Genomic DNA, 22,664 nt, shown 5'->3' with positions numbered 1-22,664 from the left:
AATTCAGTGTTTCATAAGCAGACCCATGGAGGCCTACAGATATGTTCTGGAGGATCTAAGAGTTCTCTCTAAGAATTTACTTTAAAAAAATTCACGTTGATGGTAACTTTGAAAAAAAGAGAATACAACTATACTCTGTGTCATCTGGATGACTGACCGACCACCTTGTAACTGAAGACTGCCATCCTGTTTCAGTGTCCACTGTTACTTGGTATTTACAAATCTGAGAAACAAAACTTGAACTGTTAGCATGCTGATGGGAATAGAGGAGGACATAGTATGTAAATCATGTATTTTTGCCAAGAGACAACCAAATTATATTTGGCCTCTTCTCATCTCAATTAATGCTCTAAGGAACAAAAGTCTTGCAGTATTTGAATAAAGAAATGGTTTGATAATTGAGTCCTCACAGTACTATAGGAATGATAAATGCAAAAGAACTTTATCCATCTCAGTCAAACTGATTGCAATAAAATTCCCATATTTATTTGGTTTTTAAGCTGTGATTTGATTTAAGCAAAACACATTAAATTGTGATAAAATTCTTCTTTAATTTTTGGTGTTTATCAATGTATTTTGGCTTTATAATGATAAAATTTCCAATTGTATGTTTTTATACACTTACACAATATTGTAATAAGTAAAGCAACTTCAGCAAACATTTAGGAATCATCCTCTTTAACAGTGAGTTTGGTAATCACTGTTATCTGTATCTTGAGGTTTGTGCCATTGACTCTTTGTTTTTAGAGGCAGGCCTGTAGCTCTAGAATCTGTGTCCTATGAGATTGCAAGTTTGTATTTTCCACAGGGTCAAAGCATAATTTAAGCAATTTTCTTAATGATTTGTCTGAAAAGCCATGCTGGAATAAAGGAGGTATTAAGGGGAAATGATTTCTTTGTAAGTATACTTAAACGTTTTTCACAACTTTGTTTTATTTTCACTAATAACTTTTAATTTTGCAGATAATCAGTATGCATTTCCAAGGCTTTTGGCTATGTTTGGGTCTTCTGTGCATCTCAGTTAATGCAGAATTTATGGATGATGGCGTTGAGATGACAGACTTTGATGAAAATTCAGAAGAGACTGATGTGAATGAAGATGAACTCTCCTCAGAGGTAAGATTATTGAGCAATCCGTTGTAAATTATTCCTTCATATGATACATAGGAGTGACTGATCTCTTAAGATTTATTTCAGTCAAACTGAAACTATTTGTTGCTTTGTGTTTTCGAGTGCTGTGAACTACAGAAATTTGTGCATGGCACTTATTACCAAATAAACATGGGGAAGGTTTTGACTGTTAGAATAGGAGGAGTTCGTCACTGGATAAAGAGATCGAAGTACTTCCAGCTAAGAGAAAGGTTTTCAGTCTTATTTCTGACACTGCCAGCTCTTCTAGATAAAAGAGAGAAGCCCTCCTAGAAGTAAAGTAAGTAGTTTTTCTTTGTTTCTTTGAGGAAAGAAAATACTAAATAGGAGGGTGAATTAGAAAGGGAAGTGATGACAAGGTCACCGGTTAGCAAGCTCAGCTGTGTTTCTGTCTCAGCATTGGTAAGATGTGCTGGGAGGTGGTGCTTAACAGGAGTCTGAAAAATGTTGCAGAGAGTCTTTTGTATATCTTGACAATCCATAAGAATGTTCACATTGAGGGATATTCATATATAATATTAGGACAGCCAGAAATTGTCTCAGAAATATTTTGATGGTGAGAGAGCATCTATTGTATTGTGTCAGTTACTGTTTAAAGGGCAAGAGTAATATACAGTTACAGACTTTCAGAGGTTTTTATTTGCAAATGCAAGTGTCATTCAGCTGTTTAAGGTAAATATTCACTCTCCTGTTAAATTTTAAGCCCCACAAACATATTCTTTTAAAAACAAGTTCTATGAACCACAGGAAGTAAGTAATCAGAGTGTTAATGACTGAGTGAGATCCAGCTGCTACAGGGCCTTTGGAGGAGGACACTTCAAATGAGTGGGCAGATACCTGCCCCTCTTCACTCCAGTTGGTGGTAATATGAAAAGGTGATAAGACCTTGGAAAGAACAATTTTGATTTTTGACCCTTCTAATTGTAATTGTATGGCACGAGTAATCAAGATATGGTAAAGTATAAATAAAGGGCAAAATACACTGCTTTTGATGTAAAGGGCGGTCTGACAGAGAAGAGGGAGGCCTCTGTGACACCATTGCCCATGTTCCGTTGTGTAGAAAACAGAGAGAGCAGTAAACTTCATAGTCGATTGACTATTTTGATAGCAGAATCTTGACCCTTTCAGTAATTATGTAGAATCTTAATTACTGATTTCCTTCCCTTTAATAGACAGGAAATGTTATACTATCAGGCCAGGGTAGAGCCAGTGAAAATAGAAAAAGTACTTCCGCATCCTTTCTCTGAAGGCGAAGAGAAGAAATCTCACAGTTAGGCATACAAATAAACTCACCAAGGCGGATTTGGAAAGGACCCATATCTATTATGCTTGGCAAAATTTAATCATTCACCATCAATTCAAATCGTCTCTTGATAATTTGTCAATAAATTATCTTTAATCTTTTACGTGCTTTTGTTGGTACATTCTATATAGTGTAGTGGTTAAGTGTTCAAGCTTTGGAGCCAGGCAGCCTGGACTCATATCCTATAATTACCTAACTGTGAGACAGTGGGCAAGTTACTTGGCCTCTCTTCTATTGTTTCATCATACATGAAATGGGTACAACAACAGTACTCTTCTCATAGAAGTAGTGTGAGGATGAAAGAGCCACCGAATCTCTACCACTACCACCAGCACCTCATTCATCATGATCATCATCACAGTGACTGTGCATACAATTTGCTTTGCAGTGCTTTCTCTACTGAATACTTTTCTTCTCTAGGTTCCTAATTTCTCAACATACTCTCATCATTCTCCAGTCACAGATCAGTGAAATTGAAGAGTTAATTTTAACTAGCCTACATGCTTACTGAGTTCTTCATCTTACAGTTTTTTATCATGCTATTTATTTTGCTTTTAATGATTTATATCCCCAAATATTGTAACCTGTTAGAACTCTTTTAAGGCCATATCAGCTGTGTCTTGAGGCCTTCTCTATTCCTTTTTCCTATTCCTCTGTGTTAGAGGAATCGGTGTATACTCTGTTTGCACATACAGTATTTTTCCCATCATTGTATTTCTTATATTCTCTTTTATCTTATCACCACCAGGATACAAAGTTTTGAGGTCAGAGACCATGTTACCTTATATCTGTATTATCTATACATCCATTATATAATAGGTTCTTAACTAGTGAGATTATTTAATAAAAATATTTGTGAAGATGAATAACTTTAGATTTTGAAAAATTATTTTCTAGATTAAATATAAGACACCTCAACCTGTAGGAGAAGTATATTTTACAGAAACGTTTGATAGTGGAAGGTTGGCTAGGTGAGTATTCATTCAAGAGAATGTTTTCCTTGACTTGCTTAGTTTTTTTGAAATTATTGGTTATTGGCCTGTGAAAATTGCCCCTACTATGGAACTATTAAAAAATGCTAAAGTGCTTTATTTGACAATGTAAACCAATACCTTAACACATTTTTGTTATTGGTAGAAATGTTTAATTTGAATAGCTATTCATTTATATAAACAAAATAAATAAATTATGAATGTAAAGTAAAAATGTATAACATTTCTTCATCCTTTAGGACATATATTAATAATCTAATTTCACATGACAAATTCAATTTACTCTTCCATCCTAAATAATGGTAAAACAATAAGAGTTATTACCTCTTGATTATTATATGCCAGACACTGTCCTAAGTAGGTAGGTAAGTACTATATCTTGTTTTATTGGTGAGGAAACTGAGACTTAGTGTATCTTACCCCTGACCATACAGCTAATAAATTGCAAATTGCAAATTTGATGTATCTCTAGTCTTGCAGTATGATGTATAGGCGTCTTTATATAGCCTCTAAGTGTTTATTTTGGAATGAGAAGCAACTGTTGGGTATTCTTTTGTGTTTTCAATGTGCATTGTATCTATAAATTGCTGGTTAGATTTTTAATGCTATACATGTGCTTTTACCTTTATTTATAGGTGGGTCTTATCAAAAGCAAAGAAAGATGATACAGGCACAGAGACTTCCATGTATAATGGTAAAATATTTATTTAAATATTCAATATAACTAGTATGACCCAAAGTTTACTAGCTTTTGAAATTATATTTCTATGAAATATGTATATGGAGCCTCAGTCTTTACAATAGGACATTAAGTCTTTTATCTTGTCTCCTTTCCAGGGACTCCTTTTTGGGAGTCCTGGGTAATCCACACTTAAGCTACCAATATCAGATTTCCTTGCAGGACTATTTAGTGTTCACAGTAGTTAATGATAGCTTCTGTCAAGTGCCACTTGAGTAAGATTCATTTTCAGGAGTAAGCAAATCTGCTTAAAACATTTGGTGCTGGGATACAGGGTTTGCCCTGGAAATAGATTTATTTAAAATTTTCAGATTAAGTTGTTAATAAAAGTACAATAAGTGTTTAATAAATACCAATCCTTTAAGTGACCGACTTTCAGGATGTCTTATAAAACCAAATAAATTCTTTTTTGAAATTTTATTTACATCAGATTTTATATTATCTGATATTGTCTACATTTGGGTAAATGATTGATTAATAGAAAGTTATTGTTTATTTGAAGTTGGGAAAAACCTCTTGTCATTGAGGAGTAATTATTTTGTGACAAGTTTTCTAAAATTAAAGTGCTAGATGGTATCTTTTTCATAGCTAATAAGTGCCTGTGCATAATTGCAAAAGAGGCAACATAGTTTTAAAAATCTTTTATTATAAATATCCTTAAAATTCTAAAGATAAAAGTGTTACTTCTTAAAACAAGACCTTTTTGTTTTGGTCAAACCACAAGTTAATAGTGATAATTTATCATCTTTTTTAGAAAACCATAATATAGCCAAATTAGAGGGAGAAGGGGAAAAGAAACTTGAAAACTTTCAAAAGCATTTTTAAAAGCCCAATAAAGTCTGCACAATGATAGACCAAAACACCTTTCTCTGATTCATATAATTGGTTCAGATTCTTGCACTGTGGGTTTTTTAAGAAAGAAAAATGTAATATAGAAAGTATTTGTGAGTCTAAAATGCCTGTTAATGTCTCAAGTTGGCACAATACTGGAAAGTAGCCAATTTTTATTAAATTGCGTGTTTTTGGAATAGGCAGTCCTACAATTTTCAAAACTAGAACAAATTAATATAAGTTGGTTATTTTCCTTCCTAAAAAGAGAAAAGGAGAAAATTCTAATGTACAACGATAGGGCTGCAAGTATTGTATGAAGCCCATGATCTAATTTCAGGAGCTTCCTGACCTTAAACACGGGAAATTCCGGCTCAGAGAGGGCCTAAGGCAGCTTTGCAGTAGTTCAGCTTAGTGCTTATCCAGTGCTTTCTACTCTCTTGGCCAAAAAAGTTCTGAGAGTTGATTGGCTTAATCTGGGAAGGGCAACTACAATTTGTGTTCATTGAGCATACAATTTACAAAATAAAATTTAAATCCCCACAATAACTTCTGCAAAGTAAGAAAAATAACTATTGAATACCATGTATTTCAAAATAAGACTGAGGAAACTGCACATTTTGTGTTAAAGATGTTCTCTGTGCCATATGTAATTTTAACATATCCCATTTTAAAAATACAATGTTTGAGACAAAGCATATTTTGTAATTTCATTGATTAAAAAGTCAGAGAAGTCCAAAAACTAAGCCAGCTTTAGAAGGGCTTTAATCAGATACTGTAGTGTTTGTTATTTATTGGTTTCCACAATTTCAGCTAAGAAAATGAAACCATTCTCTGGTACGAGGAAAAGGAGTATGCACACATACAGTTGCAGATATTATTTCCTGATTTTAAAATTTGCTTTATTTTTCCCAAATCAGCCTTCATGGAAAAATTCTATTGGTCACTACTGCTGATAAATAATTTTAAGTCAGTGTTTTGGTTGTAGTTTAATTGGCTCTGCTTTATATTTTAGGAAGATGGGAAATAGAAGAACTGAAAGAAAACCGAGTACCTGGTGACAGAGGACTGGTGTTGAAATCCAGAGCAAAGCATCATGCAATATCTGCTACATTAGCAAAACCCTTCATTTTTGCTACTAAACCTTTGATAATTCAGTAAGTTTTGTTATGGTTTTACATATCTTCTGAAATTTATATTAGTTTTATATACTTTGGCTTCTGAATATAGCTATAATGGTTATAAAATGGGATAAAACTCCAGATTTCCTTTTTCATTTTTACTTACTTAAACACACAATGCATGTATACACACATAAACACCTGAGGGTTTTAAGTGAAAAGCAGGTTAATTTAAAAATAGACATGGTGATTGAGTCTAGACATAATAGGGTAACTAAGCTATATTTACATTTATAGATACAATTTACAAACTGTTCTTCCTTGTTCTTAGCTTTTTATGGAACTCTTTGTTCCTTAAACCGCCTATAATAAAACTATATCTCTTTTTATATTATTTTACCTAAAATAGTGAATGTGTATATTTAATTCACATTGCGCACCATTTATTTTACTTTATAGTCCTCAAAGACATAAATTTCTTTGCCAGCTACTGCTTAAAATAAAAATATTGCTGAGGCTCTGAGGAAAACAAACGGTCCTTGATTTTTGAAATGAAGAACAAAACCAAACCTTTCTTCTGATCATAAGGGAAGCTAACATTTTGAGCACTTATTTGCCCATCACTGTGCATGCTGCTGTTAATCATCATGATGGTCCTTGTGGTGTGTGGGCAGTGTATCCATATGAGAGATGAGCAAAATAGAGACATAGAGCTTAAATAACCTGCCTCTACACTCGGTGTCACTGGAGTAAGAGGCAGAATCAAGAATAAATCTCTGGTCTTTTTGATTCAAAGTATATGCTTGTCACCGTATTGTAGAGCTCTTGAGTAATAAAGCAGAGTAGAAAATAGAAAGGGAAATCACCACGACCTGACAACTCAGTCACTTAAAATGGTATTGTATTTCCTGTTCTTTTCAATATAGAATATATACACTAACTGGGTTCACACTGTCAAAGTTTTGTATGCTGGGTTTTTTTTTACTTTATTGTCACTAAAGTTTCTTCAGAAAGATTTTAAATAGCCCATTAAAATTACCACTAGTTCTTGTTACTTTTCTGGTTTTCACCTTTTTTTATATTTATTAAATCAAATCATAATCTCTTGGGTTTTCAGTGTTTTTCACTTATAGCCATTTCCTCATTGATTTATGTCATTTATAATTCATCACTTTATCAAAATTCTCTTCTAAATACTGTTTAATATGTCTGTCTCATTGCCTAAACAAGACTATTGCCTTGATTTTTTTTCTGAGAAATACTCGGTGTTGTAAATCCATGAAGACTCTCATGTCAGTTTGCTTCTTTAGCTGTTATACTATATTTCTCATATCTCCTAGCTGTTAAAGTCTGAAATATTCCAGTTTATTAAGATTATGAAGTTTCTTTGCTGGAGCTATTTAATTAAATGTACAATTATTTACATGGTTAGGTATAATTGAACTAAAAGAAAAATTAGTAGTGAACTGGATATCTAAGATCATTAGCAGTTTCTTAGATACCTGTTGCTGTAGCTGTGGTCCTCGTAGTCTTTGTTTTTCAGTCTATTAAGAAATATGTATAGTGTATACCTTATCTGAATTTGAAGTTTTCTATTATAGTTTTAGTTAAAGTATTTTATTCTTAAGTCAGCAGTTTTGAAAAAATTATTTCAAAAATTAGTTGGTTTTTTAATAATTGATAATCATTCTCTTTTAATATTTTAAGGATACACATAGAAAAGAAGCATTTCTGTTTATTCTGCCTAGGTTGTGGATATGCTTATTATGGGCTTTCTGGCAATTAAAACGTTTATGTTTGAATGAACGGAGAGTGATATATTAGATTTTGAAGAACAATTAGAAAGTTTTACTTATCAGCAGTGTGATTTTTCCCTTTATTTAGATATGAAGTAAATTTTCAAGATGGTATTGATTGTGGAGGTGCATACATTAAACTTCTAACAGACACTGATGATTTGAATCTGGTATGATATTTTAATGTTAATAAGTATTAAAGTTAATAAGTATTTTAAGGAGTAATTGATAAAACTGAAATATCTATCTTCAACTGAAATTGAAAAGAACCCTGAAAATCTTTACCCAACATGAATTTATGTGGCTTTTGCAGTGTGTCTTCAAGTTCCATGCGTAGCCATATTACTTGATGGCGTCCATTTCTGTAATCTTTAGCAACATAAAAACACTTGCCATGTCTATAAATAAGAAATATCATAGTGCTTATAAATGTCATTAAAAGATCAGCTTAGGGTTATTTTCTTTACAAAATGATAATCATAAATTTGTTCAGAGAAATAAAACAGAGCAAAGCAGTGAAAAGAAATGATCAAAGAACTAAATAAAAAAGGTGGCTAGTTCAGGACTTGGCAGCCCACAAAAAATAACAAACTGCTTTCACAATGAAGCAGCTTATATGAGGCCCATTTGGAGACATTTCTTACAGCATTCTCCTTCAGGAGGGTGTGTCAGGGTTTTTGCATACAACAGAAGTATGATGTATGAGATGGTGAGATACTTGTCAGAATACATGGCTCTGCATGGGAATTGTGGATTAAATGCAGGTTCATGTACCATTATTAGGATCAAGTACAGGGGAGACTATATGTAGTAAATGTGCAAGCTGTTGTTTTAGGTATTACCAGGTGACAGTCACCTGAATGTATAATGACAATAAGAAACGCTAATGCCAAGTATTTTTTTTTATGTTTTTATTGATTTTAGAGAGAGAGAGGAAGGGAGAGGGATAGAGAGAAACATGGATGAGAGATAAACATTGATCAGCTGCCTCCTGCATGCCCCCTACTGGGGATTGAGCCTGAAACCCAGACATATGCCCTGACTGGGAATCGAACCGGTGACTTCCTGGTTCATGAGTCCAAATTCAACTGCACAGCCACACCAGACTGGCCCACGTATTTTTTTAAGCACTTTATATGATTAACTTAGTTAATCCTTAGAGAGACCTTATAAGATAGGTACTGTTATTATCTCCATTCTTCAGAGGTGATGAAACAAAACTACAGAGAGGTTAAGAAATTTGCCCAGGGCGACATGCAGTTAAATTAAGGGGCAGTGGTAAGATTTGAAGCCCAGCATCTGACTCTAGATCCCATGCTCATAACCAGCAGGCCATGTCAAGTGAGAAATTACTAGCAGTAGAACAGTAGTAAAAACAGTCTCTGTGTCTGTTTTTGTGTCTGAATTTCTCTTCACTCTGTGCTAGAGGGTCATTTCCTAGTGTATTCGTAGTAATGGATAATCATTGTAGTCTTAAGATCATAAGTATGATTTTCTCTATGCTTAGTTTTATTAATAAAATATTAGTAATACAGATTTATATAAAGTAATTAAAGCTTATTATGATGTTGCTAGGGTGGTTTTAGCTTCCCTCCTACATCTTTATGAAGGAAGTAGTGTAGTGTATGCTTTAAAAAAAAAATCTATTTTGAAATAAAATTTGTCATTTTTCCACATCCCTTATTGTCACTTGTGTAAAATAATTCTTTGGTGAATTAGCATTTAATACATTTTTGTAAACTCTACCCAATTGGATAGAATAGAGAAATTCATTAAATATTCTAATTCTGAACTAATCCCATCACTCATCTCTCTTTGAAGGAAAACTTTCATGATAAAACATCCTATACCATTATGTTTGGACCAGATAAATGTGGAGAAGATTATAAACTTCATTTTATCTTCAGACATAAACATCCAAAAACTGGAGTTTTTGAAGAGAAGCATGCCAAACCTCCAGAAGTAGACCTTAAAAAGTTCTTTACAGACAGGAAGACTCATCTTTATACCCTTGGTATATCTTTTTAACTCATTCATTCAAAAATATTTGCTGACTACTGACATTTTCATGGCAAGTGCTTTGGGAAAACAAACATGGATCCTATCCTACCCTTAAAGAGTTTTTATCTTTTTAGGGAAATAAAACAGACATAATTCTAGTGTAAGTAGAAAGTAAAGTACCATTTGAGGGGCACAGATGAGGTAGCCACAAGTTCAAAGGCAATATCACTTTTCAGTTTGGTGACTGAGGATACCTAGTGAAGGAGATTGTATTCAAACTAGTCTTGAAGTATCAATAGGATATGGAAGATAGGAGGCAAAAAGGATATTTTAGGCACTATGACATTAGTGGTGCTGTAAGAATAGAAAACTGGAAATCAGATCAAAGAGGAAGAAGTCTGTAAGGCCAAGCTGAAAAGCTTAGACTCTGTTTCACAGGCTGTTGTGATTATTGGTAAGTCCTACCTCGCAGTGGCTGAAAGGGAAAGCATTGAGCAACCATGTATTAACATACTTTACTTTATGTAAATAGGAGTTTGCATAGATGTTGAAGGGGTGGAACGTTACAAGGGATTGTTCCTCCTCTTCCCAAGAACATATGGGTACAGAGCCGTGGTCTGCCCAGGATTACATAAAATCACAGCATGTCAGAACCCAACAGGACAACTCCATCTAAGACTAAAGGATTCCAGCTTTCCTCCCAAAGACTGCTGCTGCAGACATATTCATTTGGTCTACCAAGGCAATGACCAGTTTCATTTTTAATGGCAGCATTGACATCAAAGGCCGTATATGAAATTGGAAAATAGTACTGGACATCTTGGGGAACATAAATTGTAGAAATCATGCAAAATTATAACTAAGATCAAATGAATTTAATCAGACTTTACTGTACAAACCTGGTCAGAAGCAATTTGATAGTATATATTAAAGGCCATGAGAGGTTAACGTCCTTTGAAATCACAATTCCACTTTCAATAATTTATCCAAATGACATGTGTGAAAATATACTATAAATTAAAGCAACCCAAGTGTTAGAGTAGGATTTTCTATATAATACAACACAATAACTGTGAAATGTTTAGCAATAAGAAAACAATGCTTATAATATTAAAATGGGGAAAGAAAACAAGAATCAAATTGGAGGCACATCATGGTGGCCACTAGGCAAAGTATTCAAACACATAGAAAAAGACTAAAAAAAAAAAAACCAAACTGAAATTGTCATTAATCATCTCATGTGTACCAGGCTCTATGCTGCACACTTTGTTTAGAACCATCATGTGAGGGGAGCAGTTTCTCTCTATTTTGCCTTAATTTAGCTTGAGGAACTTGCTCTGGGAAGCAATAGCAATAACTGATAGGAAGTGAAATTCAAGTCTGACTCTTAAACATTTTTATTCTATACATAAAAACATTGTGCTAAGATTGAGTGACTTTTTTCTTTAGGAAAAAACCCTCTGAAATACTGTTACATTTTTATAATGCTGTTCTGTAGTTGTTCTAAGAACCTTACAGAATACCTTAAATATTTAGCTTTATAATCCAATGCCTTTTATTGTAGATTCATTTAAAATATTTAATACAGCTTTCTAAGTGGAAATTGTTTTTGTCCAAAGATTTTGGACAAAGATGGTTTTTCACATAATGCCTATTTGCTGTGTGCTTTTTTGTTTTAACTGTAATTTTAAAAAATCAATTTCAGTTGTGAAATTTATTCAGAAAACATTCTTTACAAGATTTTTCTTGGGAAATACATTTTTTTGAATTAGGAAGGATCTAGTTAGTACTTTTGCATTTAAGGTCTTACTCTTACCTTGAATTTTTTCCTTTGTTGTAATATGTGTTATAATCGCAGCTATTAATAGAAGAGGAAATGGTGGAGAAAAAGGAGGAGAAAATACTGAGTGTGTGTTTGCATTATTTGAGTTTGTGTATGAATTGCAGTACTTGAGTTTGATATAACTTGGCACTGTTGTGACTGGGCTCTTTGGAGACAGGCTGTACTTTAGAACTGTTTCTTCAGGAAGCCTTGGCCCATTTAACTAGGTGAGTCAGGAGGATCCTGACATTTGTTGGCAGCTCCTACTTCCTTAGCTTATTGAAAGCAAATGTTAGGCAGCTATTTTCATCTATCATTCTTGCCAAAGATATAAACTTTACCCAGTGACCCCCTTCCATATTTACAGAAGGAGGAGAGAGCTTCTCTCTTGTCATTACAGAGGATAGGGGAGTTCTTTATGAAATTTTCGGCACAGGGACTTTAGAAAGCTAGAGTTTACCTCAACATACTGATACATATAAGCTTGAATAATTGCAATCGTCCTTAAGCTATTTTACACTGTCTATGAGTCATTGAATGTGAAATGCCAATAAACTTTAAGGATTTCTAGGAAATGATAGTATAGTAATTGATGTTAATTTCCTAGATTGGGGTTATGTAGGAGAATGTCCTCATTTAATATACATGAAAACATTCAAGAATGATGTCTACGAGATCAGCAACTTACTCTTAAGTGGTTCAGGAAAAAATAAAATTTTTCGTAGTGTACTTACACCTTTTAAAGTTTGAGGTTGTTTCAGAAAATTATTTTAAAATACAGAAGAAGATTGTGTTGTATTCTGTAACTATAAGAGTGAAGCTGACTGGAGTGAGTCCCAAATTGAGCTAGCTATTCAATATTTTTTTTAATTTGAGAAGTAATGGAGCATTTTATTAAATGATTATTGTTACTTAAAACTTTATCTTTGATTTTAGAAACCACTAAATCTGGTGATTTCAGCATATCTTAATTTACTGCATTGCTCTATTTCTGGTCAAGAGAAAATTTTACCCATGAAGTTTAGGGTAGTTTTATTATTTAGAAGATTATTTTTTAAATGTCTATCAATATGACTATAATATATTTAAATTGGTCCTTAGTGATGAATCCAGATGATACGTTTGAAGTATTAATTGATCAAATAGTTGTAAACAAAGGAAGCCTACTAGAGGACGTGGCTCCTTCTATCAATCCTCCCAAAGAAATTGAAGATCTCAGTGATGAAAAACCTGACGACTGGGATGAAAGAGCAAAAATCCCTGATCTTTCTGCCACCAAACCAGACGACTGGTAAGCAAAGAGTTTGGCAGTAAAGTATTATTTGGCATAATTAAGTAATGGCACAAGACATCTAAGTGAAGTTTACTACTAATGAGACACATTCTTTTAAACATCAGAACTACTTATTTTATTTTGGGTGAAGTACTTTCCTAAAATGGATTTTGTACTTCCCTGTTTTTTAATTATCTTAATTTTCAATTTAACATAATGAAATTTTAATTTAGTTGCTTTTTTAAGTGTAGCTTTATTTTTATGCTTCCAGTGCTGTGTGTGTCAGGGGATGAGGGTGGAAATTCCATGACTCTAAAACACCAACACTTTATTTTTTATTTTGTAAACCACATATATATATATATATGCGTGTGTGTGTGTATATATATATTTCTTTATTGATTTCAGAAAGAGGAAGGGAGAGGGAGAGAGGGAGATAGAAACATCAATGATGAGAGAGAGTCATTGATCAGCTACCTCCTGCATGACCCCCCACTGGGGATTGAGTCCTCAACCTGGGCCTGAGCCCTGACTGGGAACCGAACCCCGATCTCCTGGATCCTAGGTCGATGCTCAACCACTGAACTATGCCAGCTGGGGCCAACATTTTATTTTAATTCCTAGTTTAATCTCTATAATGTGTGTGCATATTTTGCATACTTGTAGTCTTTTTCATTACTTAGCCTTAAAATAGGTATATCTTCAGCATCTTATAAAACTATATAGGATTCACTCCTACCAGTTTGCTTAACCATAATTTTTTGCTAGCTGAGTATTTGTGTCATTTTCATTCTGAAGGATTATGAATATGTTCCCTAAAAGAAACGTATTCAGTTCCTGAGTTCCCGTAGCTTGAGTTCAGATGGTGAGGGATACCTGTATGTCTCTCCATTTGTGGAGGTGTTCTTTGTCCTTCAAATATGTTTTGTAACTTCTCCATAAAGATCTTGTTACCTTTATTCCTAAGAACCTTATTTTTGTCTGCTGATTGGGTAACAATTATGGTTTTGCTAAGTAATTATCTGTCTTTTTAAATTTAACCCACTTGGTTAATTTAAGTCTTATTTGGAAAACCAAAACGTAGCCTTATTTAAAATTTCTACTTTCTATAAAAATGAAATTATATTAATAATTCTTTTCAGTACATACCATGACTGTTTATATATTTTAGAATTTACTAAGTGCTATTTTTAAATGAAAATATAAAATTACTAAAATTAAATATTTAAAAATATTAGTGTAGGAAAGACCTTTCTAAATATGATATAAAATTGAAAAATTATAAAAGAAAATACTAACACATTTTAACTACATTAAAATAAATGTTTTGTATATGGCAAACAAAAAAGCACCATAAACTATAATAATAAACACATGAGAAACTGGAAAAAATATTTTAAATTCATATAGTTTAGAGAAGGCTAATTTCTTGCTAATTTCTAATATATTCCAGGATATTCGTTATAACATTATTTGTAATAGTAACTTTTGGAGAACACTAAATGTCTCTCAGTTGTAGATAGGTTAAATAAATAATGGCATATCCACAAAATAGACAACTATGCAACTGTTAGGAAGAATAAAGCGGATGTATGTGTATATAAAATAGATTTCCTAGAACAGTCTTCACACAGTCAGCATCCAATATGTATTTGTTGCTAAATGACTGAGTTTTTAAGGGACAAAAGCAACATTTAACATACTTTGTATGCTATTTGTACAAAAAAGAATATATATATATGTGCCTGCATACAAAGAGCTCACTGGAGCGGGGCGATGTACAAAAAACTGGCAAGTTAGCAGGAGATTTAGGTGGATGAGAGATGGAGACATAGTAGGCCCAAAGACATAAGGGCAGGAAATACTTGTAGTACCTTCTGAATTTTGTAATGTGCATTTTTAAACCTTTGAATAATTAATAACATAAAATGCTGTGTTTCCAGGGATGAAAATGAACCTGCCCAGGTAGAAGATTTAAGTGCTGTTAAACCTGATGGCTGGCTTGACAATGAACCGAATTTTATTCCAGATCCCAGAGCTGCAAAGCCTGATGACTGGTAAGCATCCTTCATCTCCAAAGGTCCATTTCATGTTTCTTACTTGCTTTTGCTTTTTGTTGCTAGTGTATATGGCTGGAAGAAGACAATTGAGGTTATTACATTTGCTTTGTTCTAATATCCTAAGGAATGAAGACATGGATGGAGAATGGGAGGCACCTCGTATTTCTAATCCAGCATGTCAGATTGGGTGTGGTGAGTGGAAACCTCCCATGATAGATAACCCAAAATACAAGGGAGAATGGAGACCTCCTATGATAGATAATCCTAATTACCAGGTAATGACCACTTGTTCCATTCCCATTGTAGAGTCAAAATGTTATACTAGTTCTATTATAGATCTAGTTATAGGTAATGTTACATTCACTTTAGAAAACTGATTTCTAATAGTGTACCTTGGCTATTTTAAGAAGTCAAAGATAGACTCCAGCTAATTTATATTTTAAAAGTAAAGCATTCTTTAATTTCCTGGAGAAATTAATTTAAGAACTGGAGATCAGCCATTTTATACTATATTTTCCCTAATAATTAATTGATCATTCTGGAATAAAGTTCTATTTTAGAATTAAATATAAGAAACATGTTCTCATCAAGAGGACTGCTTGTACTTAATTAATGTACTGCTTACTTCCTGGTATTATTAAAATTTGGATTTTTTCCTAATATGAGTCAGATACCTTTGAATGTACCTAGCTGTTTGTAGTAGAAGCCCATTATGTTATCCATTTAACCCTGTATTTTCATCTGATTATTTATTGACACTTTGTAACATGTATTATACATATGCAGTTACATATTCTAATTGCTCACTTTAGTTTTTCTTCATAGCATTTATTACAAAATATTTTATATACTTTTTTCTTTAATGTCTGCCTCCCTCTTTAGACTTTAAACTCCTCCATAATACAAGAGCCATGTCTGTCACTGTACCCGTAGCTCAGGCATAGTGCCTGGCACAAAATAGATATACATGATGGCAGAGTGAGTCATTGAGTGATCATACTGTCAAACTGATTTGATTTGATTGCATTTAATCGTTTCAGATCTAATGGAACTTTTATGTTGGATAATTGTTCTGAGGTTCAACCATGATTGATGCCCATCATGAGTATATGTTAGTTAAAAGGAGTGGCTCTATTTTTGCCAAATAGTGACCTCTCTGATTTGGGCAATTTTAATAACATCTTGTCTTAAAGACTTTACTAAATATAAAAGAGTTGTCTAGCCCTGGCCAGGTGGCTCAGTTGGTTGGAGTGTTATAACCAAAAAGTTGCAGATTCAATTCCCGGTCAGGGCACATTCCTGGGCTGCTGTGTCAGGGGGAGTATAGGAGGGAACCAATCGATATCTACCTCTCTCTCTCTCTCTCTCTCTCTCTCTCAAAATCAATGAAAAACGTATACTCGGGTGAGGATTGAAAAAAAAGCACAAACATCTAAAATAGTATCACTTGTGAAATTTAATTACTCAAGTTTCTGAGTGTGATGGATTTTCACTCTGCCCTTTTTTTTTTGCAGTGTTTAAAGTCAGTATTATTTATAGGAACATTATTTACAAAACAAGAACAAGATTTCATTTCCAGTGAATTACTAATGCATTAATATCGAACTTTTCTTTTTCTCCAGTTAGTATAGATGATTTCATTCAACAGCAACTACTTCTTAAGTAGCACTTATAATGAAATTATTTTATTTGAAAATGTCCTCTAATTATTTTTCTTCCAGGGAATCTGGAGTCCTCGAAAAATTCCTAATCCTGATTATTTTGAAGATGAGCATCCATTTCTTCTGACTTCTTTCTCTGCTCTTGGTTTAGAGCTTTGGTCTATGACCTCTGATATTTACTTTGATAATTTTATTATCTGTTCGGAAAAGGAAGTAGCAGATCGCTGGGCTGCAGATGGTTGGGAAGTGAAAAGAACGATAGCAAATGCTAACGAGGTATGGTACTGAACATGCAGTAATAATAGGACTTGGTCCTGGTTATAGTCATGCAAATTACCCTTTAAAAGGTAAATAAATATGTAATAATTACTAAGTTCCAAAGAAATGTACTTAAGTTTATATAGACAGAATATTTAGATTTACTATATTATGATACAACTTCATTTTAAACTATATAATGAACTATGTATGTATATGAAAGTCTTCATTTCATTCATTAAATTATAATAGTTATAATGAGATTTATTTTCTGTTTATAGAAATGAGACTACTTAATATTTCTATTTGTAGCCTTTGTCTATAAGTATTTGTCACCTTGTCGATTCCAGGCCTAAGTAGTAGCAAAAATTTCCAGGTTGATTTTATTAATAAGTCCTTTACAAGTACAGAATGAGTTATCAGAGTTGCATACTTCTAAATGAGCCAGGTAATACAGGGCTGGGCAAAAGTAGGTTTACAGTTCATATGGAAAATAATACAATAACAAATAAATATTAGAATAAACTCTGTTTTGCATACTCACAACTGTAAACCTACTTTTGCCCCACCCTGTGTATATCCATAAAGACTAATTGTATTCTGAAATTCAAATTTACGAACAAAGAAAATTGTCATCATTTTTGCTGGTAGGTTAGTGGTTTCCACCTATGTAGTGACATATCTTTTACTACAAAGTCTCTAACAGCGATGGATGCTAATAATCAAAAGGTTTAAACTTTACAAAGTTTGAGATAGGAAAATGTATTTTTTAGCTTAACAAGTTCACACTCCTTAATATAAAATGCCTAGGTAAAAATAAGGTTTTTGAGGTAGGCTGTATTTCCTGATGAAGGTTTGTAAAATCTGAGTTGCATTTTTCATGCTTATTTCCTCTATAGCCTGGTATATTTACACAGTTAATGGCAGCTGCTCAAGAGCATCCCTGGCTTTGGCTCATTTATCTTGTGACAGCAGTGCTTCCAATAGCATTAATTACTTCATTTTGTTGGCCAAGAAAAGTAAAGGTAAATAAAATGAATTTCCTTCAACTTAAAAACACACACCTCTTAGTGTTTTAAGAGTTCTATGAATTGAGGAAGTGGTTCTTAAAAGTAATAAATTTTGTATAATTTTTATTGTGTATGATGTCAGTTATTGCAAAAAACTTTTTTAGTGCTTTGCAGCCCTGGCCAGGTAGCTCAGTTGGTCTGAGTGTCATCCTGATATGCCAAGGTTTCGGGTTTGATCCCTGGTCAGGGCAAATACGAGCATACAAGAATGAACCAATGAGTGCATAAATAAGTGGAACAACAAATGGACTTCTCTCTGTCTCTGTCTCTGTCTCTGTCTCTGTCTCTGTCTCTGTCTCTGTCTCTGTCTCTGTCTCTGTCTCTCTCTCAATCAATAAATGAAAACAGTGCTTTGCTTTTAGTAAAAATAGCTTATGTTAAACTACCACAGAAAAAATATGAAGATGCAGAGTATAAAAAAACTGATATATGTAAACCACAAACAAAGGGAGCACTAGAGCAAAAAGTGAAGGAAGAGAAAGCAGCCCTGGAGAAGCCAGTCGACTTGGAAGAGGAAAAAAAGCAAAGTGATGGTGAAATTCTTGAAAAAGGTATGACAGTGAGAGTGGTTTATAATGGGAACCCTGGGCAAAGCTCATGGAAACAGATTATCTAGTAAACTAGCTACTTGTTTATTGTCAAATTTATACCATCCGAAGTCCCAAGAATGCATGACCACGGCAAAGAGAACTAATCGTCTCTGCATGGGTGTTGTGCCCTGGCAGCCATCACCTTAGTCACAGTTTTTGTCTTCTAGGAAGAAAGATATTTAAGTATTGTTCAGTTGCTTACGAGCCTAGCAACTATGAGTCCCATATGCCACAGCTTTTTACAAGGAGTTTTCTTGACTCCAAGAATGCAGATGAGATGGTGGTGTAGACCACAGCCTCTGTACAAGAGAAATAGGTATAAAACAGTTGATTGTAGCCACAACATAACACCAAGTCTTCCAGTGGCTGTTGTTTATCAGATAGCTTATATCAAATAAATGATTTAATCTCCTGAAAGGATTGCTGAATCATACGTCCCCTTCCCACCCTATACTAAACTCCTAAAGATGTTAGAATTAAAGAACTGAAGCTTTTTGGTGGTTCTCCATTGAGACCTCATAATGCACATCTAGGTAGGTGTAAAACTATTGATATTTGCCTGGTGTCCCAAGCCAAGATCCAGATTGAGTCCTTTACAACTTAAATTATGTCTTGAGCACTATTTTTAACTTCAATAAGTTGATGAAATAGTTGATTTAAAAATCATAATCTAAGAAAACACACATACGTATATTTATATATGTATAAGTATATAAGCATATGTACATATATAAACTTACACATATAGATTCTTTGGTTTTTATATTATATACAGACTGATTGTTTAAGAATTCTGATGGAAGAGATTGCTTTTAAACATTTGGAATTTAAATAAACTCCCCTTTTTTGTATTTAATACTTTTCAGTAGCAAAATCCTAATTCATCAAGTCTTTGCCTTTAATAAAATCTGTATTCCAGAAGAAGATGGTGAACCTGAGGAAAAGAGTGAAGAAGAAATAGAAATCATAGAAGGGCGGGAAGAAGGTAGCAAACCAAACAAGTCTGGATCAGAGGATGAGGTGAGCATCTAACAGAAAGTAAGCAGATTTCTGTGTGATCATTAGCCCAAAAAATCAATTCAATATGAGCAGCAATCTGGTTTGTGAAGGGTTTTTTGCCATATTTCTGTTTTCATAGGAGCCTTCATACTGTTTTTTGTGTCCATAAAGAAGGCAAGAAAATACTATAATTTATATCATCTTAATGCCTAATGAAAAAGTATCAAGTAAGCCTGTGGTTTACAAAATGTAGAGCTGCATCTATAAAAAATTATTTGACTTTATCATTTGCATATTCTGTTGAAAGGTATAATAGACCATTTGAATATTTAAAAATAATTTTATTGCAGACAATTTTCTTAGCAGTCATTGTATAAACATTCTCACTGACACAATAATTACGTCCCACATTTTGAAATATTTCACTCATTGGGTAGTTGAGTACTATCTGCCTGACATGGTATTTTTCTCAAACCTTTAGTAAACTAGTTTTCCTGTTAACTTGATAAATCTACCCCTTTTTATATCCTGCCATAGAACTTTCCAGTGCCTTTTTTAAGTCAGTTATTTTGGAATCAGAAACCAGCCAGGGTATAATTCACAACCAGAGCTTCCTTTTCTTCTCTCCAGCATATACCAAAAGCCTATTTATTTCTCCAGCTCTTGAAGAGCTGCATAATCTTGCCCCACAGAGTCACCACTCTCATTAGTTAGATAGGGTGACAGTACAATTTTGCCTGGCCTGTTGCGTATGATGAAATAAACTTTCAATTTTGTCTATTTGAAGATATCTCCCAAATAAACTTGCTTTATTGTTGTTTTCTGAAGCCTATTCAGCACATATACCTGGTTACTGGTTTTAATTGACTTGTGAGGTTTTAAAGGGGTTTGGCGGATTATTATCTAGTATGAATGTCCATATTTAGAGGCAGCTAAGTGAAGATAATTTCTTCCAGAACAGAGTTTTAAACAGTCATTCTTTCACCTGTCATTTTCTAAATAACAATAATTGCAGTCATTCACTTGAATATATGTTCAAGTTACATTTTGCTTCACAAAATATTTTGTGTACCTTAAAAAAATCTTAATCCCATTTTCAAGCTTTTTGTTTTTCTTTATATACATTTGTTAGTGAGCTAAAATATGCCAATTTTTGTATAGCATAACCTTAAGAAATAATTATAACTCTTTTGTATAATATATAACTCCATTATTTTATATTGTTACACAAGTTTAGTTTATGTGTAAATGCTTATTCTAGAAGGATGAGAATTGAAGGAAAGAAAAAACCCAAACCATATATTTGATTTCCCTTTCCTCTCTCCTAATTTATCTCCAAGTACTATATGTCAGAAATTCTGAAAAAGCCTCTGTAAAATCACCTCAGCAATTCATTACTTACAGAAATACTGTGATGACTAGTTGGTGCTTAATATCCCACAATGAAAATATCATAACCTTTCATTAATTGTGACATTGAGATTAAGTTCTCAGTCATAAAAATGAAATCATGAATTGAGTTGTTAGCAGTATTCCTTGTCAGATGCATACTTGATAAGCAGAGCTATTCTAAAAATGTAATTATGCCAAAAGGTGAACAGATTAAAACACCAATTTATATACACATTTTTGGTCAAGTGCATGAAGTAAAGGAATATATATATGAGAGCATTTGATTGATAGAACATGTATTTGAGAGAGTAAGAAATTTATTTACTACTATCTACTAGTTTATATATTGTATTGAAATAAACATTTTCATAATTCTTTTTTTCTAGATGAAGGAAGCAGATGAGAGCACAGGATCTGGAGATGGGCCAGTAAAGTCAGTACGCAAAAGAAGAGTACGGAAGGAGTAAACTGTATTCAAGTATTTTTAAATCCTGAGAGAAATATGGCATCTAAAATCATTGTGCCAGCACTGAACTTCAATCAGTCTGCATAGCCTGTTTCTAATACCTAGTAATGTTGTTCATAATTTCAGACATCCACTGTAGTCTTTTCAGGAAAAAAACTTTGAAGTTACCTGGTCTTTGAATTCAGAATAAAAGAAAAGTGGCACGTTACATATCAGATTTAAGAGATTAATTAATATCATTAGAAGTTACACAGTTTTAATAGTTTGGAGAGAGTTTTGGTTTGTACAGAGCAAAGTAAAATGCAGCAGCTTCCGTGTTATTGGAAAAATCAGTTATTGGAATTTCCTCTTAAACGGCTCTACTACAATATAACTGGTAGTTCTACAACAAGAATGAGAGAGTGTTCTGTTGTACAGAGCTAAATGCAATAAAGTTTCTATATGGTTATTTAATTCTGTTAACAATTGAAAGTGTTGTGTGTGACCCATATTTACCTATTTTGTGTCAAATTATAGTTATGGTTTGTTCACTTACAGATTCCTTTAAAGAGGTGCTTTGTTGGCAGACAGGTCAACAAAACAGAAATGTCTAAGCGTCATTCACAGAATCACTGGTCAATAGTGCAGCATATTTTACATTAGAAAACAAAGATAATCGGTTCATAAAACAACAGATATTTTCCAAGCTTTTATAATAGTTTACGCCAGAATGGTTTACCCTACTTACACTGCTTATGTGTACACTGCTCTTGAAAATATAATTGAAATATTTTTCTTCTTTAATTTCTATCCTTCTTAATAGGTAAGTTATTATTGGGAGGCTTTAAATTGCTTTTCTGATCATTAAGAAATTCTAATGGCTAATAGATATGTTTTATATTTTTGTCTTGCCGTTTTTCCAGACAAATTTAAATCTAGATTGTCTATTCTCTCATCTAGCTTCAAAGCTACCTCTAAGGTAGATAGCAGCAACAGAAGTTGCAGAACGACATTATAATGGAGCCATATTGTTCCACTTAAAATATTTTAAGAAATTTTTATGTTTGGGTAACAGGTTAGACCCTTTGAAAGGTGATCTAAATCTTTGAGACCACAAAAAACTTTCCTACTATCTAGAGAACTTTATACTAGTTGGATACTATTT

The 22,664-nt window shown here is 33.2% G+C and overlaps 1 protein-coding gene across 1 annotated transcript; it reads left to right on the top strand.

Annotated features, from left to right (window-relative positions):
• The first annotated feature begins 949 nt into the window (after positions 1 to 949).
• On the top strand, positions 950 to 22,115 carry CLGN (calmegin). Its single transcript, XM_016206877.2, has 14 exons — positions 950 to 1,116; positions 3,350 to 3,423; positions 4,080 to 4,138; positions 6,027 to 6,168; positions 8,017 to 8,098; positions 9,750 to 9,942; positions 12,853 to 13,042; positions 14,968 to 15,081; positions 15,209 to 15,359; positions 16,806 to 17,021; positions 17,903 to 18,028; positions 18,465 to 18,624; positions 19,583 to 19,683; positions 21,441 to 22,115. The coding sequence occupies exons 1-14, from the start codon at positions 973 to 975 to the stop codon at positions 21,519 to 21,521; spliced, it is 1,833 nt and encodes a 610-aa protein (XP_016062363.1). The 5' UTR covers positions 950 to 972; the 3' UTR covers positions 21,522 to 22,115.
• The last annotated feature ends 549 nt before the right edge of the window (positions 22,116 to 22,664 follow it).

This window comes from Miniopterus natalensis, chromosome 4, assembly GCF_054644295.1.
Source record: "Miniopterus natalensis isolate mMinNat1 chromosome 4, mMinNat1.hap1, whole genome shotgun sequence".
Classification (NCBI taxonomy): Eukaryota; Metazoa; Chordata; class Mammalia; order Chiroptera; family Miniopteridae; genus Miniopterus; species Miniopterus natalensis.
This window is presented reverse-complemented; position numbering and strand designations above follow the sequence as displayed.